This window comes from Apostichopus japonicus, chromosome 8 (assembly GCF_037975245.1).
Source record: "Apostichopus japonicus isolate 1M-3 chromosome 8, ASM3797524v1, whole genome shotgun sequence".
Lineage (NCBI taxonomy): Eukaryota > Metazoa > Echinodermata > Holothuroidea > Aspidochirotida > Stichopodidae > Apostichopus > Apostichopus japonicus.
This window is the reverse complement of record NC_092568.1, coordinates 20990990-21012139: the sequence shown is the minus strand read 5'-3', so window position 1 is coordinate 21012139 and position 21150 is coordinate 20990990. Positions and strand designations below refer to the sequence as shown.

Here is a 21150-nt window from a genome sequence, read left to right as displayed (position 1 = left end):
ATATATATATATATATATATATATGTTTATATCATTGAAATCTTAGTGAGTTGGAAAATCCAGAACTGAAAAAAACTTCCAGCCTCCACTGGGATTCGAACCGATGGTCTCCCGCTTTATATGCGGATACCCTAACCACTAGGCTATGGAAGCTGATTGTATATCCAGAGGTTTGAAACATGATCCAGTCAACAGCAATATATACGTATATATATATCTATATATATATCTATATATATATATATATATATATATATATATATATATGTGTATTTATACATATCCAGGGACGTGATATTGCTGTTGACTGGATCATGTAAACATCGAGAGCTAGTTAACTGCAGGATGTATGTTGAGAGGGAGCAGTGGAAAAATCGGAGAGCATCTTGGAGTTTGTTGGTGTTTCAGAGATGATCGTCAAATGCCTAACTTTAGAACACTTTGTCCGGAGCCAAGTAATTTGTCCAAGATAAAAAATAAAAATTCCAAATATAAAAACTAAACTAAACTGTGGGAAGTCTCAATATTTATCTCAAAGTGAATTACAGGCTATGAAATGATTGAATATTTTGATCAGAGGTACCCTTTACATTTGAAATTGTAAGCAATCGCAGCTTGCGTTTATGCAGTCTCTAGGAACAGAAGGCCAAAAAGGTGAGAAATTATTCAGGCCCTTTCTTAAAATTCTGGGATATTCCCGGGATCATGGTGCATAGAATTCGAAGGAATTCTGGGTACACTTTTAAATCAGGGATGGCATATCATATCTACGGAGTCTGGTCACCTAACTTAAAGGGAAACATCTCCTGTCACTGTGATGGCACAGTGTGACAGTGGCTGTTCCTGTACTTGATAGTGAAACATACCCCCTCCCTTTAACACACAGACAAAACAAAACATTTGACAATGTCATTTCTTAGGACATCTTGTTATTTATTAAATAAGATTATGATGTGTCACAGAGGGACAGCCTGTCCCTCTCAATACACAGAAAAATAAATAACTTTCACTTTTAGAACAAATCACACACTTAAGAAGATGCATCATCCATCATCATCTTTACATTCTGAAATAGAAACTCTTGAGAGGAACAACTTTTTCAAATATCTTAGAAAAATTTCATTCCTTTTTTGAGCAATATCAAAGTTTAAATGAGTTTAAATAATAGTTTGAATAATCAAAGTTTAAATAATCAAAGTTTAAAAGTCAGGGGCTGCCATTTCACCCTAAAGATTCATGTCACTTTACCACTGGTCAGGAGGGGGGGGGGCGGGAATCTTTTAGATTCCCTTGTGTTGTTTCCCACATACATGTTTCATGTTTAAATCTATGTTACTAGTGAGTGTGTGGTGGTGTGTGACTGAACATCTAAACTGTTTCACATAACAACTTATGGAGAAATATTTTTCATAGCCATTGGCATGAGGAGTTGCTCATCACAAGTGTTTGCATCATTTAAGGTAGATATTATGCTTGGATTTGCTTCACCTTTGAATTTAATATACGGGGGGGGGGGGGGGGAGAGTTCTAAATGTGTAATATACCTTAAAAAAAAAAATTAAAATATCTTCCCAACAGAGAATATTACAATTTAGCAAATCACTAATAGTTATAGTAAATATAACAACATTTTCATTGCTAACTTCTTTTGCAACTGCAGGGGTTGGGAATGAATAATACTTTACAAAGTCATATCTGCTGTGTATTTTTACATTGGAAGGGAATACAACATACTAATTTTCCCTGAGTTATCTATCCAATCACAAGTACAACATACTTTAATATCTACTTTAATATCTACTTCATTTTGTAAATTTCTATCTCCTGCCTTACTAAATTGATACTCTAAATAATAATAATATTTCCTACGTAATTGACACACTACATGCTGCTGTTCTGTTGGAGTTTTATATTTAAATTAGCCTGCACCTGTCTCTTCACAACCACTGCATTCTTGTTGTCCAATTATCTAGCTCTCCTCATGACCATTCAATTATACTCTTTCCAAGTTCCGACATGATATTAAAATAGAAGAAAAGAAAACCCAGTCAGATAGATCACAGCTTAAGACATTTAAAAGGTATTTAAGACACTAGAATGTACACATTCAAGAACCTCGATCCCTGTTTGTACAGTTAAAACAATGCATATGGTCACTTACGTTACAAAGTAAAACTTGGCTAACTATGTTGACACTTATAGAAATATATAGAATTATCAACCTATGGCAGTGATTTTAAACATACAAAGTCATGATTCAGCAAAATCATTTCAACAAGGTTCTCTTAAATAATCTTTCCCATTAGACCAATATTTTTCTGAACATTAATTGACAGAACATGAATGAAGTTTGATCATTTGAAAATGTTAACAAATATGATGCAAACAGCTTTTCTTAGTGTGATGACTTATGAATACTGTTTTACTAGTCAATCAATCAGTTAGCCAGGCAGTCAGTCAGTCAATGAGTCAGTCGGTCAATGAGTCAGTCAGTCGGTCAATGAGTCAGACAGTCAATGAGTCAGTCAGTCAATGAGTCAGTCAGTTGGTCAATGAGTCAGTCAGTCAATGAGTCAGTCAGTTGGTCAATGAGTCAGTCAGTCAATGAGTCAGTCAGTTGGTCAATGAGTCAGTCAGTTGGTCAATGAGTCAGTCAGTGAATGAGTCAGTCAGTGAATGAGTCAGTCAGTAAATAAGTCAGTCAGTCAATGAGACAGTCACTCAGTCAGTCTATGAGTCAGTCAATGAGCCAGTCAGTCAGTCAGTCAATGAGCCAGTCAGTCAGTCAATGAGCCAGTCAGTCAGTCAATGAGCCAGTCAGTCAGTCAATGAGCCAGTCAATGAGTTAGTCAGTCATCAACTAAAAGATCCAGTTTCTGCCCCACTATAATTCTGTCACATAAATTTGGTAATAGCCCCCTCCATGGGCAGCATAGAATTAGGTTTGTAAGTTAGTATTGTACCTTTCTTAATTTTACCACTTCAATCATACCAGGGTTCTCCCACCAATCTGGTAAAATAATCATAATAATAATAATAATAAATATAAATATACTGTATATGTTAAGACATCACCATTACAGCACAAAGTTATTAACCCAGCAGGGTAAGATGTGCCCCTCTTCTGTTACGGTAGAGCAGATACTTTGGTACAAAAACATGAGTTCAATGTCTGGCCACTTTTAAACAGTTTGACTACTGGCAGACAATCAGACTTAACTTCCCCTTCCCTAACTACCCCTTCCCTAGTCCACATCTGAGGTTTGCAGAGCAAAGAGTAAGAGAGTTGGGATCTCTACTGATGAATTGGGCTAAATAATCAAAAAACTTGATGATTTACATTGTCCACTGCAGACTAAATTCCTTGCAACTATGACAACTTAGCACAATTACAAGCAATGTTAGTTACAATGCCCACATATTAGAAGAAGAAAGATGACATGTTATGAAATATGTCTACGATACAATTTGCGGGGTACACAGCAGCATTAAGCTCTCATAATAAAGAAAAGATGGAAATATAAAAAGACAACTTTCAAATCTACCTTCCACCACATTTGTGTAGAATGAAACCACAACAGATTGTACAGTGTCAAACAGGACTGCCAGTTAATAATTCTTCCCAATCACTTCCACACTGGTATTGCCATCGTAACACTATTCCCGAAACTGACTTGAGTTTTAATATAATGCAATGACAGAAAATGCTGTTGAATTGTTCAATATTACTAAATCATTTCTGCTAAAATACATATGTCTTGTAGAAGATTGGCAAAAAGCCTAAGATCACTTTCGGTCAAATGTGGTTATATCGTGAAAAGAAGAAACTTCGGACTGGACAAAGTATTGCAATCTCTGGGACTCACTCAAACTATGAACCCACCAAACAAATTCCATACCTCTGTTTTATTTTCAAATGGCTGTGTTCCCCCCCCAACTCTCCACCACCCCCCAATCATAATCAGTATTCTATCTTTTTCATCAAATGATAAAAATTGTTTTGCCCTCTGCGAAGAACCCACAACCTGCCCTCCCCCCCCCCCCCCCACCTTCATTGTTGAGCTTACTCTACCACTGGTCCCATACACATAGGAAGACACTGACATAGAAAGTGAAATGTTTTGCTGCAATTTTCTTGTGAAAAGACTAAATTTCAGCCTCATCAGTGTACCAACTGTGTCTTATTTGTGCTAAAGCATCTGCCAAAGTGTTTTACTGCTGTCTTCCAACAAATTCCTACTTTTGTGCATTTAAATTCTCTGCCCTCCTCCTCTGGAATTCCTTGTGTCGTTGTCGCATTATCTCCATCTGCTTCTTATTTCCATTTTCCCTGCAAGAAAATATATTAAAGTAACAATTATAATACTTCAGAACCAAAAAAAAATAAATAAATAAATAAAATAAAATAAAGGGAAGTTAAAATATTGGTAGCGTTGTTGTTATTACTAATGCTCATCTCTTCAATGTGCATGAGATATATTTGTATACTTAAGAAAGTGGATTCCAATTAATTGAGGCAGCTAGTTTTAAAGGCATTGAAGACACCCCCACCCCGCGTGCGGCCATCTGAAAAAGTAAACTTTCCGTTGCTTGCAAGTGACGTTTTGTTCGTGTCGCTACAAAATGCAGACAGTAGGGTGATGAAACGTGATACCTTGTTATCTTTAGCTGGACCTGAGATGTCCATCGCTGTATTGTTTGTACACTGTGCTGTGGGTATTGACCGCAGCTGTATGTACTAACTGAACACTAGTGTCTAATTACCGATTGTAGGTAGCTGTGTGTGTGTTTTATCTGGGATCGATGGTGGTGTCTAACGCTTCTGTTACACCTCATTCGAAACTAGGTCAGATTACCGGCATTAGACGTTTCTTTTTGCGCTAGTCTTCACACCCTTTAATTTTGCAAACCAATAACTTGTTTCACAGCTCTGCTGTTCAGTTTATCTAACAGGTATTTCCCTCAGAAATACCCTCTGTAATAAATGGGGAAACCTTTACAGACCATGGTTGGTATCACTCTTTTCCTTTATCGTCCCCACGAATACCATTTCTCAAACTGAATGTCATAATTGTATGATCATATAGTATTTCACAACTGTGAGTTTCATGAATAAAGTCTGTTCTCAGTACAGATAGAGACACAATTAGGCATCTCTTTTAGAAAGCAGAATATGAGCAGCTCATGTTAAACTTGAATTTTATATCTATCTATTTTGGGCAAGATTAATCATTTTATTTCTAGTTTTGATTAAGTAGACATCCAGCAAAACAGAAAATACGTCATTTTTTAAAAACATTTTAGCATGAAAAGATATAAACCAGAAAGAAGTAATTACAAGTTATTACATAAGGTTATGCTTGCCATCAATATTGAAAAATATTTGGGAAGTAAGAAATAACAAAATCATAACCGCATCATCATCTAATTCATTATATCCATTATTACACTGATTGGATACATTTCCTTAAGAACAAACTGTTATTATGTTATACCTGTTTGCATTTCCATGTATGTTAATATGAAATTGTAGTTTTAAGATAAGAATTAAGATAAAGAGTTATGCCAACTGTCCATATAATGTGCCTTTCTATTTTATGCTAGAATATAATTTACCTTAATTTAGATTTGGCTTCATTGTACATTTCTGCTATCCTCTGGTCCTTGGCATCTAACCTTCGTATAGCATAATTGCTACTCTGTCTGACGTGGGGGGAGAAACAAAGTATGCATTCAGTGTATGAAGAAGATTGAGAAACAATGCCATCCACAAAAAAATGAAAAGGGGCAAACTCAACTTTATTTTCGTATGTTAAGCTATGACAATGCAGTGACTATGCAACTTTTCACCAATCAAAACTTATGGCTTTACATTTTTCAGCATATTGATCAATTTTTCAGAACTGCTTCAGGCAGAACCCTATTGCAAATGAAGCTTAGCTGATTTGCACCTGGTGAGAAGGAGTTGCCAGCATTTGTCATTAATGTGACACATGTAAAAAGCCACATTTCTCTTAAAATACCATCCCTGCCACCTTCTGGTTTGAGTCCCATGAAACTGGGATGGGACCCACCGTTCAGAAATGGCTTAGTAAGGATTGCCTGAAAGAGGCCTGAAAGAGAACACAACTTTTAGTACCAAGGCCCCTCAAGAATCAAATCAAGGGTGCTTGCCCCCACCCCTTCACCCCACAAAATCCTACTGGACAATACATAAATGTACAACATGTATGTGTGGTACAATATAAACATTTGAAAATTCTTTCAACATTGTTCAAAGAACCCTCCATTTTACCAAAATGTATCACAGGAGCAGGGGGAGGGGGGGGGGGACAGGACTCCTCCCTTGACACAACATATCTAAGTATCCCTACCAACAAGGTTGCTGAGCTACTGGTACTAGCCATCAAAATCTATGCCCTTGCAGCTTTTACTTATAATTTCCAATACAGTTTGCTGGTGTAGTTTGTCTACAGAACTCTTTTTTTAGTAGTTTTGTTTTGAGAAAACGACTGCACATGATTTTAGCGTCTGTTGTTCACTTGAGGTCATGTATATTGTGGCCTATACAGTATCACTACTATGAAGCACGTAATGTAACATACACTGGCATGCACTTCCCCCACATAGTTATATAATGTCAAAGCCACATTAAAAACTCAAAGAGATGCTGTTACAAAACGACATTCATCAGTAGATAGTGTGGTTACATTACCACAATGTAATTTCAAACAAGAAAGCATTCCTATGCTGCAGTAACTCACTTGAAAATTGTAAAGAGAACAACACCAGTTGCAAAGAGAAATGCTATACATCCATACATTATGAACGTATTACCGACCCGGTTGACACCTTTGATTCCATAATAGTTGCGAGCGCCCTCCGGACTCTCGGTAGAAGCATACGCAAAATCGTTGTACCTGTGAAGACAATAGCCAAAAAACAATGAAATTGAAAGCTTTCCTTCAATATAGACCTTTTCTGTACCACAGAAAAGGTTAGGATGGTAAAGGGGGGGGGTGGGAGTAAAAATGTTTTGAGGACAGATTTTTCATATATTTAAAAAAAAATCTGGTTCACTGGAATACAGAATATCTTCCTCTGTGTTACTGCCATCATTGTAAGCTTCTGAGCAAGTTTCTTGACATTTGCAATTTTTGCATGTGACTCTGATTCACTGGAATACAGAATATATTCCTCTGTGTTACTGCCATCATTGTTTGCTTCTTAGCAAGTTTCTTGACATTTGCATGTAACTCTGATTCACTGGAATACAGAATATCTTTCTCTGAGTTACTGCCATCATTCTAAGCTTCTTTAGCATGTCCTTTTGACAGTGCATGAAACTCTGATTCCTGTTTTAAGCAACTTTCGGATTGTAAATAGTCGAGTGCATAACAGATCATTTTTGAAACTGCGCTTTGAGTTGGGTTGTAACTTATAACAATGTTCCTCTGTTTTGTTGTGTAGACTAATTTTATCATTCCCTGGTGCCATTTTGATGGGCTTTACGTAGCAGATAATTTATAAGGCTTATTTGAAGCAAATTCAGTTCAGAATGAGCTTTTCATGATGACAATCGATTATTATAAAACCTTACCATCCTGTTCCTCCTGTTGAAGCACCAAAAGGGTCTCTATTGTCACTTCTGTAAACTCTGGTGTTGGTTGCGACTGGTCTTCCCGTGATCAAGGTCTCGTCGTAATCTCTTCGTGAGAGAGGTTTGCTGAGGACTTCATAAGCTTTGTTGACTTCGACGAATTTGTCGTGCTGATTTGGTTTGTCAGGATTTTTGTCAGGATGGAGCTACTTAGAAATAAGAAAGAAAGCATATCCAAAAAGCGACTTTTCCATTACAAGGCTTAACATTAATTGGCGAAATTACATTTTTTAACCCTTTGAGATTCGAGCACCCGTGAGTTTTAAATAAAGAGATGTTCTTTAAATGTGTTTCTTCCCATTTCATTAGTTCACTGACATGTCTAATGTCAATTATAACCGGGAAAAACAGCTGTGTAGTTGTTTTATTTCATTGGGATAATCTGCTGTGAATTAATTAAAGGAATTGTCTGATGGATGATTATGATACATTGTCCTCATAATTCTTATTTTTCTCTTTCTTTTCAGGTGAAAATTGTTCCCCATTTGGCATTTTCTTCTTGTCCAAATCTAGTTTTTCAAAATTCCCCAGTTTCTCACCGAAAGCAACGTTTGTTCAAATGCATCAATTTGGTGAATGACCTAATGCGGGCAAATAGGCCAAGGAGAGAGTGGAAGTTAGCACTCCCATTTCTGCAGCAAATAAACTCTCTCATGTACACGCACAGGTGATTGCCTGTATATATTAAGTACACTTTGCGAACGTACGTATACAGCCTACCATGCCCAGTTAGTACGTACATAGCATTGCACATAATACACTCTCACACTCAAACCACAGTTCATAATCTTCGAAATCACTGAAATAAACTTCACGGATCAACTTTAAAGTAAAAGGTAGCTTCTTTAAAATTACTTGAAAATGATTTGGAACATCGAAAGGTGAAACATGCCGGAAACGATGTCACAGCAGAATGTAGTACCGGTAAGTTTAGGCTTCATAGAACTGTCCGATTGTAAACTTTACAGTAGCCTACTGTACATGCGTACAAATTCTTCGCATTAGTGCTGGACAGCGCAATGTAAACAACGAAGAGTCTGCTGTTCAAACTTATCTTGTGTTACACAAAGACCACAAAATCACCGAAACACTACATATATGACAGCTTGACGTTTTTTTAGAACATATCCCATTTATAAGACATTTTACCGAGAAATTAAGGGAGAAATTAATCTGTATACAAACGCGGTTTTGTTGAGACTACTGTGGAACTGTATGCAGCGTGGGTTATGTCGCATTCTGCACGTGCCCAGATGACGTCACATTCGCTACTGTTAAAAATATATTTGAAATAGCTATTCTAAACAATGAAACAACTGTTTCTTTGTCAAAAGAAACATTAGCATTCTCATACTTTGAAAACATGTATTGGAAAATTGTTTAAAAATCGTAGGTAACTGCTAAGGTCTACCAAACAATTCTTTTAATGTATCAAGTCACATGACTAATATGTGATTGTTTCTGACTTTCTCTTGAAGCTCTTTCAATAAATACACTCCAATTGTGAAATCAAAGATAAGACTAACAAAAATTTAAATTACAGTTTTATTAAAAGAGTCTCTTCAATTCTTAGTAGGATATGAAGCCTAGATCACACACTGTCAACTATAATGGTGGTCACATTCCTGTGTGACCAATAAAGCAGAATGGACGGTGAAAGCAAGAGGTACAGAAACATATGAAACCAGGGATCGCAGCTACATTTGTCATTTGTCAAAACTTGCCTCATGGGTACACTGTTGCCTCTCCTAATAGCCTTATGATATCTCCACATTTATAAAATAATTTGTTTACTGTCTGTTTTTGATGAGGCATACAGCAAGCCTTTCCTTAATTTAAATTTTTCTCCTTCGTTATTGTCTGCAACCCTGGACCTCTGTTCTCTACTACGCTACACGGTGACAGCATAGTGCATACTAACGCTAACGGTGCTGTGGCCGAGTGGATAAAGGCGGTGGCATTTGAAGCAATGAGGCTTAATAGCTAACAGGAGGTTCGGGTTCGATCCCGGCTGGGTCATAGTAAGGTGGGTGTTTCACCCAAGAGTAATTTATGATTTTTCCATCTGAAATGACTTTCTCAATTGAAAAGATTCCAAATTTGAGTTAAAATGTTACATTGGAAACAAACCCGCCTGAAAGGTGTAATCCACAAGCCCTTATGGGCTTCTCCCAAATTTTTGGTCGCTTTAACTCGTAAAATAACTGCCTCATACTCATTAACATTACCAGATAGAAGATAACCAATTATAATTCCCACAAAAGACTTTTGGCGACAGAAAAACCTAGGACTGATTAATTGATGAACTCTTTCCTAGAAGTGAACTGCCTTTACAGAGAGATGATTGCCCTCACTTAAGTTTATCAGTTCTTATTATCTTAGTAGAAATTGAACAAGAACATTTAGCTCATAAATATCAACAGTACTACGTAAATGTACTCACAGCTTTGGATAGTTCTATGTAAGCTGCCTTAATTTCAGACAGTTCTGCATTTTTAGGCACCTTTAAAAGTTGATAGTAGTTCTCAGGTCTTGAGCTGTATGGAAAAAAAATTTCAAAATTATTATTAGAAATCTGTACTTAGCGGATATAACTAGTTTTTCTTTTCTTGCCCTTGTTATAAGATAAGAAAGGAGATCATTTATATTTGTATCTGTTCAATACTTGTAAATTATACTAACTAACGAAGGAAGTTCTGATTTCATACTTTTCCAATGTATATATGAGGTTGAACAAAAGATATTCACTGAGGTTGGAGTTACAAGCCAGTTACTACACCCACCCTCCAGAGATGATAGAAAAGTGTACCTGAACCATTCAAAGCTTGTTTTGTTTAATTTCATGAGAAGCAAGGGTATGATGGAAGCATCCCTGGTTTAAGAGAAATACTGCAGTACTACCAATTAGGGATGCACCGGATCCAAATTTTTGGATCCGGCCGGAACCGGATTTTGCCGGATAGTACATGAAATCCGGCCAGAACTGGATATTTTCATTACAAAGAAAATCATTAATAAGAAGTAGAAGTATGAAACAAGGAGTATTATTTTGGTTGATCTTTAGAACAGTGGGTCAGACCATTGAGAAAATTAAATTAAACATGTTAAACCTAATTTTTCCTTACTGTGTTTTTATTAATTTTTGGAAATAGTTTACATTGATTTAAGTTAATACCAACACCTTTTTAAGGAATAATTTTGGCCAGATTTTGAAAAAGATCAGGCCGGAACCGGATAATTGCTTACTATCTGGCCGGATAGTCCGGCCGGACCGGATATCCGGTGCATCCCTACTCCCAATGTAAATTTATTTATTATTTACTGGCAAAACAGAAACATGCAATCTAAGAATCTTGAGGGTACCTGTCGATAAGGAAGGTGCTGCCAAACGGATTACTCATGTTCTTTGACATTTGATGTGGATTTGATAGGAGCACTACTCCCTTTGAAGAAGGCTGACGTTTCGAAAATAACAATGAATGCAGTGTGCTCAGTAGTTATATTGTAGAAACCAATTTTGAAGAAAAATGGAAAAACTGCTATCATTTTGTATCTATGACATCACAAATGCTCATATCAAAATTCACATTTTTTGTAGAAAATATACCAGTTTCAAATCTTATATGAGATATGGAAGGGGAAAAAAAAACCTAAATATGTTTCTCAACTTACAGTACAGCTGCTACTGAAAAGGTCTTTGATGGGGCTAACTGTATTTGAAGTAAATTCCAACATCTGTTACAAAGGATGAACTGTTTCATGATGATCACAGGAATGAATCAATGACCGATCTCAATCTGCAATAAGTTTAAAAAGAAGCATCAAGAAGTCCGTCTAACATCTATGGTCTCTGTTCATCATTCTGCTAACGACATGAAACCCTTTGAAAGATCTCAAAGTCCTTCTGGTCAGGACCATGCATGACTTTTACTTATTATAGAGTCCCAGGTGTTCTTTTATTAATTTTCTCCCACTGAAGGGTCTGGGACATTTAGTATACCTAGACTGTACAGTGAACAGGGAAGGCTGACAGGATATTCAATCACCTTTTTGGGTCAATGTCACAGTAAATTGGGAGGCAATATTTACAACAAAGAAAATAATGCTTATAACATTTCCTGAAATTTCATTTAAATGCAGTGAGGAAAAAATCTACTGCTTGATGAAGTTAAGTTTAAATTTCAATAATGAAAACTTGTGTTAATTGCCTAACTTTTTCAGCTTCAATCGTAAAGCAAGGAACTGTCTAACCCCTTCTTGTGATTGGGATGACATGCATATTATACTTCAGCCTCCAAATTTTCTCATATAAAGTTGAAGTTTTAAGTTGCATGTAGCCCACAGTACAGGCTTTATAAAAAGGACTAGGCCTTATTTAGCTTAGGCTACATAAGGTCAATACTGTCACTAAGTCAGACTCAGAGCCTGACGAGAAATTGTTATAGATTTGAATCTGAGAAAGCTTCATTTAGGCCTAGGCCAAGACCTACTGTCGTAACCTTAGTTTTGATACGCCAGCTAAACTCGTAAATATAAGTTGTGAGGAAATGGTTCAATTGATTAGCCTACTGCTATCGTCAATATGAAGCTACTTTGGTCATAATCAACATGCTCAACGAGTAACGTAAGCTTCAACGTTAGACCAAGGCCTAGGCCTAACTTGAAAGTTAGAATTGACGATAGAATTGTGGGGAGCTATATAAGGATCTATACTACCTACACACTTAATTTGATCTTATGTTATGCTTCTGACATTGCCATTTTGAACACCATGAATTCACCGTGGCAGCGACCTAGTGATAACCATGTAACAATAACAGCGGCTTGACGGTATAAATAAGCTATCCTAATACTAATACCAGCTCCCTGATTCCCTGATGTGGTCTACTCTACTGTTGAATTGGTGATGTAAGGGGAGCAATAATACCGGTATACAACCAGGGTACTTACGCAATCTAGCTCACTATGATCAACCTACAACAATTTTGGAACGTTCTATATAACTATTACATAACCAATAAAAACATATTTATGTCATTAATAGACAATTTTTGAAACAATTGTTAATGAAAATAAAAAAAACATATTTGAAATTTCTAAATATGTAAATAAAATGCTAAAAATAAGCATAATTGGTTATGTTTCAATACTCTAAAGGGGGTTACGTTACAGCATATATAGAAAAATATGGTTACTGCTACAGAAGAAAATGGTTAAAAACCAGAGTTTAAAATAAGCATGTCGGTTCACGTTAGACTTCCTCAAAGTTAGACTTAATTGTCAGTTTATATCCGAAATGAATGAAAAAGTGTAATTTCCTTCGCAAATATCCTTTCCAAACAAGAACATTTCTCGGATGTGTACTAGCTGGGATGTAGATCATTGGGTGTTTTCGGGAATCCCTTGATGCAGGCGGCGATTTGTTTCAAATATTGGGGGGGGGGGGGACATTTGCTTGGGTGCAGGCGAATTACTATCTAAGCGGAGCGCCACCATTAGCATGAACGCGCAGCGTACAAGAACAAATTTCTGGTTTTGATAGCCCCCAGATCACCGGAAATGGCACTTCTCGGGCTTGGAAATGACCAACCAGATGTACACTTTTGCCTGAGAACCAAGCTTTTCCAAATAGTTGTTTTCATTCATAACCTTTTTCAAGATAGTCACCAGTCACCCATCACGTTCGACCTCATCGCATCTCATGTGGATCATTGCTTTTGTAGGTAATTCTACGTTAGTCCCCACATTAGCCGCCAGCCCCACTTTTATAATAATAATAATCAGCAGTTATTTTTACGACGCTTAAGCGACCACAAATGTGGGAGAAGCCCGCAAGGGCTTATGGATTACCACTTACACGTCGGGTGGCTTCCAGTTCAACATTTAACTCAAATTTTGGAATCTTTTCAATTTAGAAAGTCATTTCAGATGGGAAAACCGTAGATTTCTCTTGGATGAAAAACCCACCTTACTATGACCCGGCCGGGAATCGAACCCCGAACCTCCCGATTGCTAAGCCTCATTGCTTCAAATGCCACCGCCTTTATCCACTCGGCCACAGCACACTTTTCAAGGTTTTAAAGCAGCATTTTGCGTCCTTTTCTACGATTTTTCTCAACCTCACTGATTCCACTTTGCCATAACGACATACATAACTAGCTAATCTATTTATATTTTACTTCAAATGGTGGCATAAAAGTCGAAAAATTTGCAACTTTCAACTTTGTTGTTCTCCAAGATATTTTCCGTTGGGAACCTAATAAACCTCGCCCAAAATATGAATATTTAAACTCTACGAACGTCATTGACAGATACGTAATATAACACCACGCTTGATTTGTGTACAATCTATATGGCAGTTGTACCAGGGAGTTGCATAACAACTCCCTGGTACAACCAACGCGAAGTCTTGAATCTATTTTTAGCAACGGCTCATAACTAAACCTGCATCTCTGATTGGTTGAATTCAAACTAGTGGGTTTGGCGGAATTGTATGCGATTAATTTTAACTGTGAAATTTGTCGAGGACACTCTTCTCATTTATCGACATAAATCGTTAATTACTCGCCAATTAACGCTCTTGGCAGGGTGAAACTTGGATGGTATCTTAGATTGCTGTTTTATGATTGATACATGTAAAAAAATCGATGCACATGTTAAAAAAGTGGAAAAAAGCCACCCAACGCAAAATGCTGATTTAAGCCCATTATTTGTTCAGAATTTGATTAATAAATTCACTTCAAAACATACCCATAATGTTGCACAAAATTTCGTCTATGGACAACCCCCTTCAACCCCTACAGACCGGTCAAAATTGCACGAGTAAAGGGAAGTATGATGAAGAATGTTGGTCAAGAATTTTCGAAAATTCAGACACAGTTAATTTATCGGTGTAAAATATTAAAACCTCTTAAGTCGGCTACTATAAAGCTTCGATATCATAAAAAAAAAATACCAAACAAATATGCTCGAGGGGGGGGGGGCGATCTTCATCTTCGCCCCCCTTGGCTACGCGCATGCGGTTAGAAATCTTGTAGGAAACAGGCCAAATGGAAACCCAGTGAACCCATATCGATGTGGATCATATATAATATGTACAGACATTAGTGATAATAATCATGAGTGACAACATGCTATACGGTCAAAGGTCACAGAAACGACCACGAAGAGTCATTTACCTCATGCAGCATGTGTTGGATGAAGTTTTAGCCACCGCCAAATATATAAAAAATAAATAATCTCACGCATTATTTTCAATTTATAGCCACACAAAAATTATATATATATATATATATTGATGTATATATATATTGATGTATATATATATATATATATATTTTTTTTAAATGTGGTTGCTGCAGCCCTATTTTCCTTTCTTATCGGCAAACCAAATTTCATTACGGATGCGGTCCGTCTAGCTATTCATTTCCAAAAAAAAAAAAAACTATCTAAGCGTAGCGCCACCATAAGTTGGCGCGAAGCGCATAAGAAAATTCTGCCCGAAAATGCCTCCCAGATCGCTGGAAATGGCACTTCCCAGGCCTTGTTAGTTGCATCTAAGCATTTTCTATTTTGAAATTACTAGCGATATCATAAAAAATACAAAAAATATGCTAAAAAAAACCTATGCCACCAAATATTGGGGGGGGGGGGGATATTAGATACTATATCCCCCATTTAAAATATTGGGGGGATATGTCCCCCGTCCCCCCCCCCCCCATTGATCGCCGCCCATGCTTTAAAGGCAACACAAACCCAACCATCATCATTGGTCTACGTGATGATAATAGTTGTCATGAACAACTTCCAAAAACAGCTAAGTAAAACCTTATTTTGGATATATCATAGATATCTATACCTTGGATATATATGGATATATATGGATAAATATATATGGATAAATATATTTGGATAAATATATATATATATATATATATATGTACATTTATGTATATATATAAATATATACACACATATATATAAATATATATATATATGTATACATATATATATATATATATATATAAACTTATATATATGCACAAAATGTAAATGTATATGTTTGTAATTAATTAAGACTTATAAAATAATTAATTAACTTCTGCAGTACCTCTGTTTCTATCTAACATAATTGATATATTCTACTATACGTTTTATTTATCTTTCTACTATGATTTGTGTTGATGAATTACTTTATGTGTAGTAGTACCCATGGAAGATGGATATAAACTTGATACTACGAAGACCAGTGTACTTTGCTTTAACGTGCGCACCCTGCACTCTGCACCACACACAGTGGCGAAGCACTCCCCGTACAAATTTGTGTCTACGCTCTGGTGACATCGGACACTAACGATTTAAATTGCGTAATTGCAGAGGCGGATGCAGGATTGGTGACAGAGGGGGGGGGGGTCTGACTGGTCCAGCCGCGCCTGAACGTAAGACTATCTAAGCGGAGCGCCACCATCGGTTGGCGCGGAGCGTACCAGGAATTTTTTGGCTTTACAAACCCCCCAGATGGCCGGAAACGGCACTTCCCGAGTATTCTAAGCTGCATGTACCTAGCCTGAAAAAATGGATCTCATGTCTGCAATTTTTCAATTGATGAGAAAAAAACAATCTATGAAATATGGTAATACATATTAGATGAGTTGAGTTGATACAAAAATCGTAATGCCTTTAGCCCCAATCCCCCTCCCGTTCCGTCACCACTGTTTGATGCAGGGCCGGATCCAGGATTCTGGAAGGGTGGGGGTTTGGCCTCCAGTGATCCTAGGGTCTAAGGGGAGTGGGTTTCCCTCTGTCCATTGTGAAATTCTTGGATATTTAAGTACAACAGGGAACCCCCTTCAATTTAGCCATTCAAAGCACCTACAAAAACTCACTCGAAATGTATCTGCATCAGTACGAGTTAGCTAGTTTTATTGATGATCTATTCATGGTAGATTGGAGAGAACAAACGCCGTGGATGTTTCTCAATGAACTTTCGGACCACTTCGTCAGTGTCGATAGGAGTGTTATAATACGTGTTCATGAGAACAAGAGCTGTGAGACGTTCCTCGCCCATTGTTGATCGGAGAACAGTTTTATGCCTTCTCACCGCAGAAAACGATCTCTCAAGAATTCGTTGGCGCATCCTATGCAGTCTACCGCTCTGCCACCTCACCGCCCAAAAAATTCGAACACCACCTTTTTTTTTGAGACTTTAAGGCATTTTTGGCACGTGTAGCACGCGAGCACACTATAGTTCATTTGACGGAAAAGACACACCTGGCTGACTTGTAAGGATAACCGCCCTTCTGACGTCCTACATGATTAAAATTGGCGTTTAATTTAATTTTTTTTTCTCTCTCTTTTTTTTCTCTCTTTTTTTTTCTCTTTTTTTTTTGGCCAAGAGCAGGGGGGGGGGGGGCTCGTTAAACACTGATAAAGCTATTTCATCTGATATTATCGCGTCGCGAAGGTCATGGTTCACGTTTTTCTAACCCTTCAGTTAAGTGTACCAAAGTTACAAACTGAGACAACTATACTCACCCTTAACAGATCATCTCCGAAAACGTTTCTATGGAATGGAAAGCAAATTTCACCAGGACCTATTTAGTTCAACAAGAACTTCCACATGGAATGATCTCTCGTCTACTAAAATTATATTTACTACATCAAAACAAGTCGCTACTTGCCTATGACAAGTTTCATGTAATCTACTCCAGTTTTTTGTTTTGGGTTTGTATATGAGAGTCCTTCATGATGTTATAAGCTAAGGTCATGACACAAGCGTACGTGTTACGATGCAAGATTACCTCAGTTGTAGAAGACTCGCAAAGGATTGAACCTTAGCCTACATAGAACTAGCAAATAGCCTTCTTCGTCAAGTAATCCTCAAATGAACGTCACATTGCACAGAGGAATTCGCGATACAGAGACACTTAAACTGACTTCAAGCTGAACAGACTTAAACTGATTTCAAGCTGAACATATATTGTGTCGATATCATTCAAGAAAATGGATACGCTGATAGACCAGAGTTACCAATCTGTATTGTACTTGGGATCGTGGATTGAAACTACTTCCGCGAGTCTCTCGTTCATTCTTACCATTTTGGCTGTGTTTCTGATGGTGAAATTGATTATAGGTAGTAATCAAAAGAAATTGATTCCACTAGATGCACGAGAAGTACCTGGACCCATTGGTCTTCCGATCATTGGTAATATCCTCCAACTTGGAACTGTGCCTCACGTATCGTTCGTGGAGTTGGCTAAGAAGTACGGTGATGTCTTTCATATTAGGATTGGAAGCCGTTCTGTGATCGTTCTTAATGGAAGACAGGCAATTTATCAAGCTTTAGTAAGGCAATCTGCTGCTTTCGCTGGACGCCCTGAGTTGAATGGTTTCCAAACTACTGTTGCCCTTAACGGAGGATCAGTTGCATTAACGAGTTACGACGAAGGGTGGAAGTTGCATCGAAAAATAGCAGATAACGCATTACGTCACTTTACCTCGGGTAAACAATCAGTCCTTGTGGAACAAGTAGTGACATTCGAAGCGACTGAGTTCATCAGGTTTGTTATGAATAAAAATAATGCCGCCATCATTGACCCCACTAAACTGCTCAAACTTTCTGTGAGCAACATTATGGCAAGTTTGCTGTTTCAAGTACGTCACGAACTTGACCACGAAGAACTGAAATCAATTGTCAACAACAACGAACAGTACATAGATGCCATTTCAGGAAGTAACATGATTGACTTCATGCCTTGGCTAGGAGTGATATTTCCTGGTAAAATGAAATCAATTACGGAATTGGTGAAGAAAATCAGAGACATACTTGGAGTTCACGTCAACAATCATCACGATAATTACGAACATGGATTAGACAGCGACATTTTGTATTACCTCATGACACTGTCGGAGGGAATTGATCCGAAGCAAAGACAAGAACTTAAATTAACGGACGAACGAATACGGTCAGTGGTCTACGACTTTTTCGGGGCAGGATTTGAGACTGTCGCCTGTACTTTGATGTGGACATTTCTCTATGCTATTTATTTCCCAGATTTACAAAAACGGATGCAAGAAGAAATGGACGATGTGATAGGTCGTGACCGTCTGCCGTCCCTAGCTGATCGAGGTAGACTACCACTGACTGAAGCCTTTCTCGCAGAGGTTTCCCGCCATTCCTCTGTTGTGCCAACTACACTACCACACAGCACAATACGAGATACCATACTGGAAGGCGGGTATAATTTATATATTCCTAAGGACACAGTTGTTTTTGTGAATCTGTATTCAATTCACTGTGATCCCGAAGAATGGAACGAACCTGGTAAGTTTGATCCAAAGAGATTCCTCTCACAAGATGGCCAAAAACTCGACAACGATAAAGTAGATTCGTTAATTCGATTTGGTGTTGGTCGAAGACGATGTATCGGGTCCGAGGTTGCACAAATGGAGCTATTTCTGTACTTTTCTGTAATTCTCCATCAGTGTTCCTTGAGAAATACCGAGGGCCAAAAACTTACTTTGAAAGGAGAAGGTTCCTTGCTGGTTGTACGGCCACCTAAGTATGATATGGAGATGGTGCTTCGATAGAAAAAACTAATCTTTGTCATTTGAATTGTTTCAGTGCAAAAGAAAAACAAATCTTTGAACTATTTACATAGGGAGTTGGGTGATCTCTTCGTTTCCTAGTAACAGGAATTTAAGGGCATTACTAATGCCCTTATCTTCCGCCTTTTTGGTAAAAAATTTCAACGGTTAGTTTACTCCGGGGGTTTAAACCATTCCAAGAAACTTTAATGTGTATTTAAATATTCAACCGATGTGATGAAAAAGAAAGATTTACCGGTTTAAAATTGACTTATTTAGAGTTTGAACATGTATATGGAGTGGCAGAGAATCATTGGAAGCATTCTGTTTCAAGCCTTGTCTTAGCTAGTCTCCTTCTCGATCGTTTTCAAGGTTACAAAACGAGGCCGGTAAATACTTTTGAACATTTTTATTATTTCAAAACCCATTCTGGATTGACAAAAGACATGTATATAATCGTAATTATTATTAACAGAAAACAATGTTACGATGCAAAAAGACATATGAAATAGAGACAATAAAAAGGAAAAACCTTTTCCTATGGGGGGAGGGAGAGGGGGTGGGGGTGAAACCCCATCTTTGAAATCCTTCTGAACGTGTTCATGTAAGAGATTGTAACATCATATATTATGGTAAATCATCAATGATAGTCGTAAGGCTTGTTAAGTTAGTGAAATTAATTCTCTCTCAAGGCTCCACATGACTTCACCAAGGTACTTTATCAAAGAGTACATGTGGTATATATGGTGGTCATTGATTTGTGGACAATTTGCTTGTAATTGTCGATTGTTCTGTAATAATAGCCCGACAGTCAGTTTGTAGTTCGGTTTCCAAATAGGCCTATACATGAAGGATATCTTAGCATCATCTCTATTGAATGTACCCTGCTCGTCATATTAAAGTATACAGTACAATGTCAATTGTTTCCTATACTTCACATATTACAGGAGCAGAGTTATTGCCTTTAATAATATAGTATTCCAAACAATGGATTAATTCGAACAAATTACTTTCCACAGCGTATAGGCCTTCTATAAATGCAAGGGAGTGTATTGTTTGACAATCTTAAGAGTGGAAGGAACATTGTTGACTCATAGTCACAAGTAAGCTACTTGATGTCTTTGTATACATTTATCTTATCTGTAGTTTTATTGTTAACTGAAATGTTCCTGAATTATTTGTTTTGTGTAAAGATTCATTAGAATATAATTAGTATTAACAGAAGCTGTTGTTTCTTAATATAGTTTATCATGTGCAACATTCTAATAGCAGGGAGGTATGTAACCCTTCCAGTATCTGCAAAATTGTTTGAACAGTTTTTGCTTTCTGGTTTCAACTTCATCTTGCTTTCCTTTTCTTGCTTTTTATGTTACTAGTCTTGATTTTCTGATATTCGTTTTGGTATAAAATTTTCCAAGAGGTAGTTCCATGCATTCGCTACGGTTGAGATTACGATAATGAGTGGCCTACATTTCGAGTAAATTCAAATAAATGGAAATGCTCATAGACAAGATTATTCTTGTGTTGCTTTTTTTTTTATTATTATTAATTCTCATATTTCCATCTCCCTTGCAATGATTCTCTTTGCAAACTGCTTTAAGTTGAGCAGGCATTCATCTTCCTAGTCAGTGATTTCCGGCTATATCCAGATCTGTTCTCCAACTGATAAACCAACACGATACACAATGTCAATTACAAACTAAGCAAGGGGGTTTTAGGGAGGGGGCATGCTATATAAAATTGATGATAATACTGACTCGATGACTGTTGAACTTTGTTCCAATATCAACCGACCCACCCACCATTTTGTTTTGTTTGAGAAATTAACTCGGCCAGTATATGCCATTTGATACTTATAATGACCAAAAAATCAGACAAATAAAATAGCGAAATGCTCATTTTGG

General features: G+C 37.2%; 1 protein-coding gene and 1 pseudogene across 5 annotated transcripts; one reads left to right on the top strand and one right to left on the bottom strand.

Annotated features, from left to right (window-relative positions):
• Positions 1 to 912: 912 nt before the first annotated feature.
• Positions 913 to 17322, bottom strand: LOC139971011 (dnaJ homolog subfamily C member 4-like). 5 transcript variants are annotated; one of them, XM_071977138.1, is made up of 7 exons: positions 17195 to 17322; positions 11333 to 11457; positions 10104 to 10197; positions 7601 to 7806; positions 6765 to 6920; positions 5617 to 5703; positions 913 to 4330 (listed from the first exon to the last, which is right to left on the bottom strand). In XM_071977138.1, exons 2-7 carry the CDS (start codon positions 11419 to 11421, stop codon positions 4237 to 4239), a joined length of 726 nt encoding a protein of 241 aa, XP_071833239.1. In that variant the 5' UTR covers positions 11422 to 11457; positions 17195 to 17322; the 3' UTR covers positions 913 to 4236. The 5 variants fall into 5 exon arrangements, with proteins under 5 accessions (XP_071833239.1, XP_071833236.1, XP_071833235.1 ...); XM_071977135.1 differs by lacking the exon at positions 17195 to 17322 and adding an exon at positions 12377 to 12556; XM_071977134.1 differs by lacking the exon at positions 17195 to 17322 and adding an exon at positions 12381 to 12556.
• A 192-nt stretch (positions 17323 to 17514) lies between these two features.
• LOC139971010 (cytochrome P450 1A5 pseudogene) lies at positions 17515 to 20759 on the top strand (annotated as a pseudogene).
• Positions 20760 to 21150: the final 391 nt, after the last annotated feature.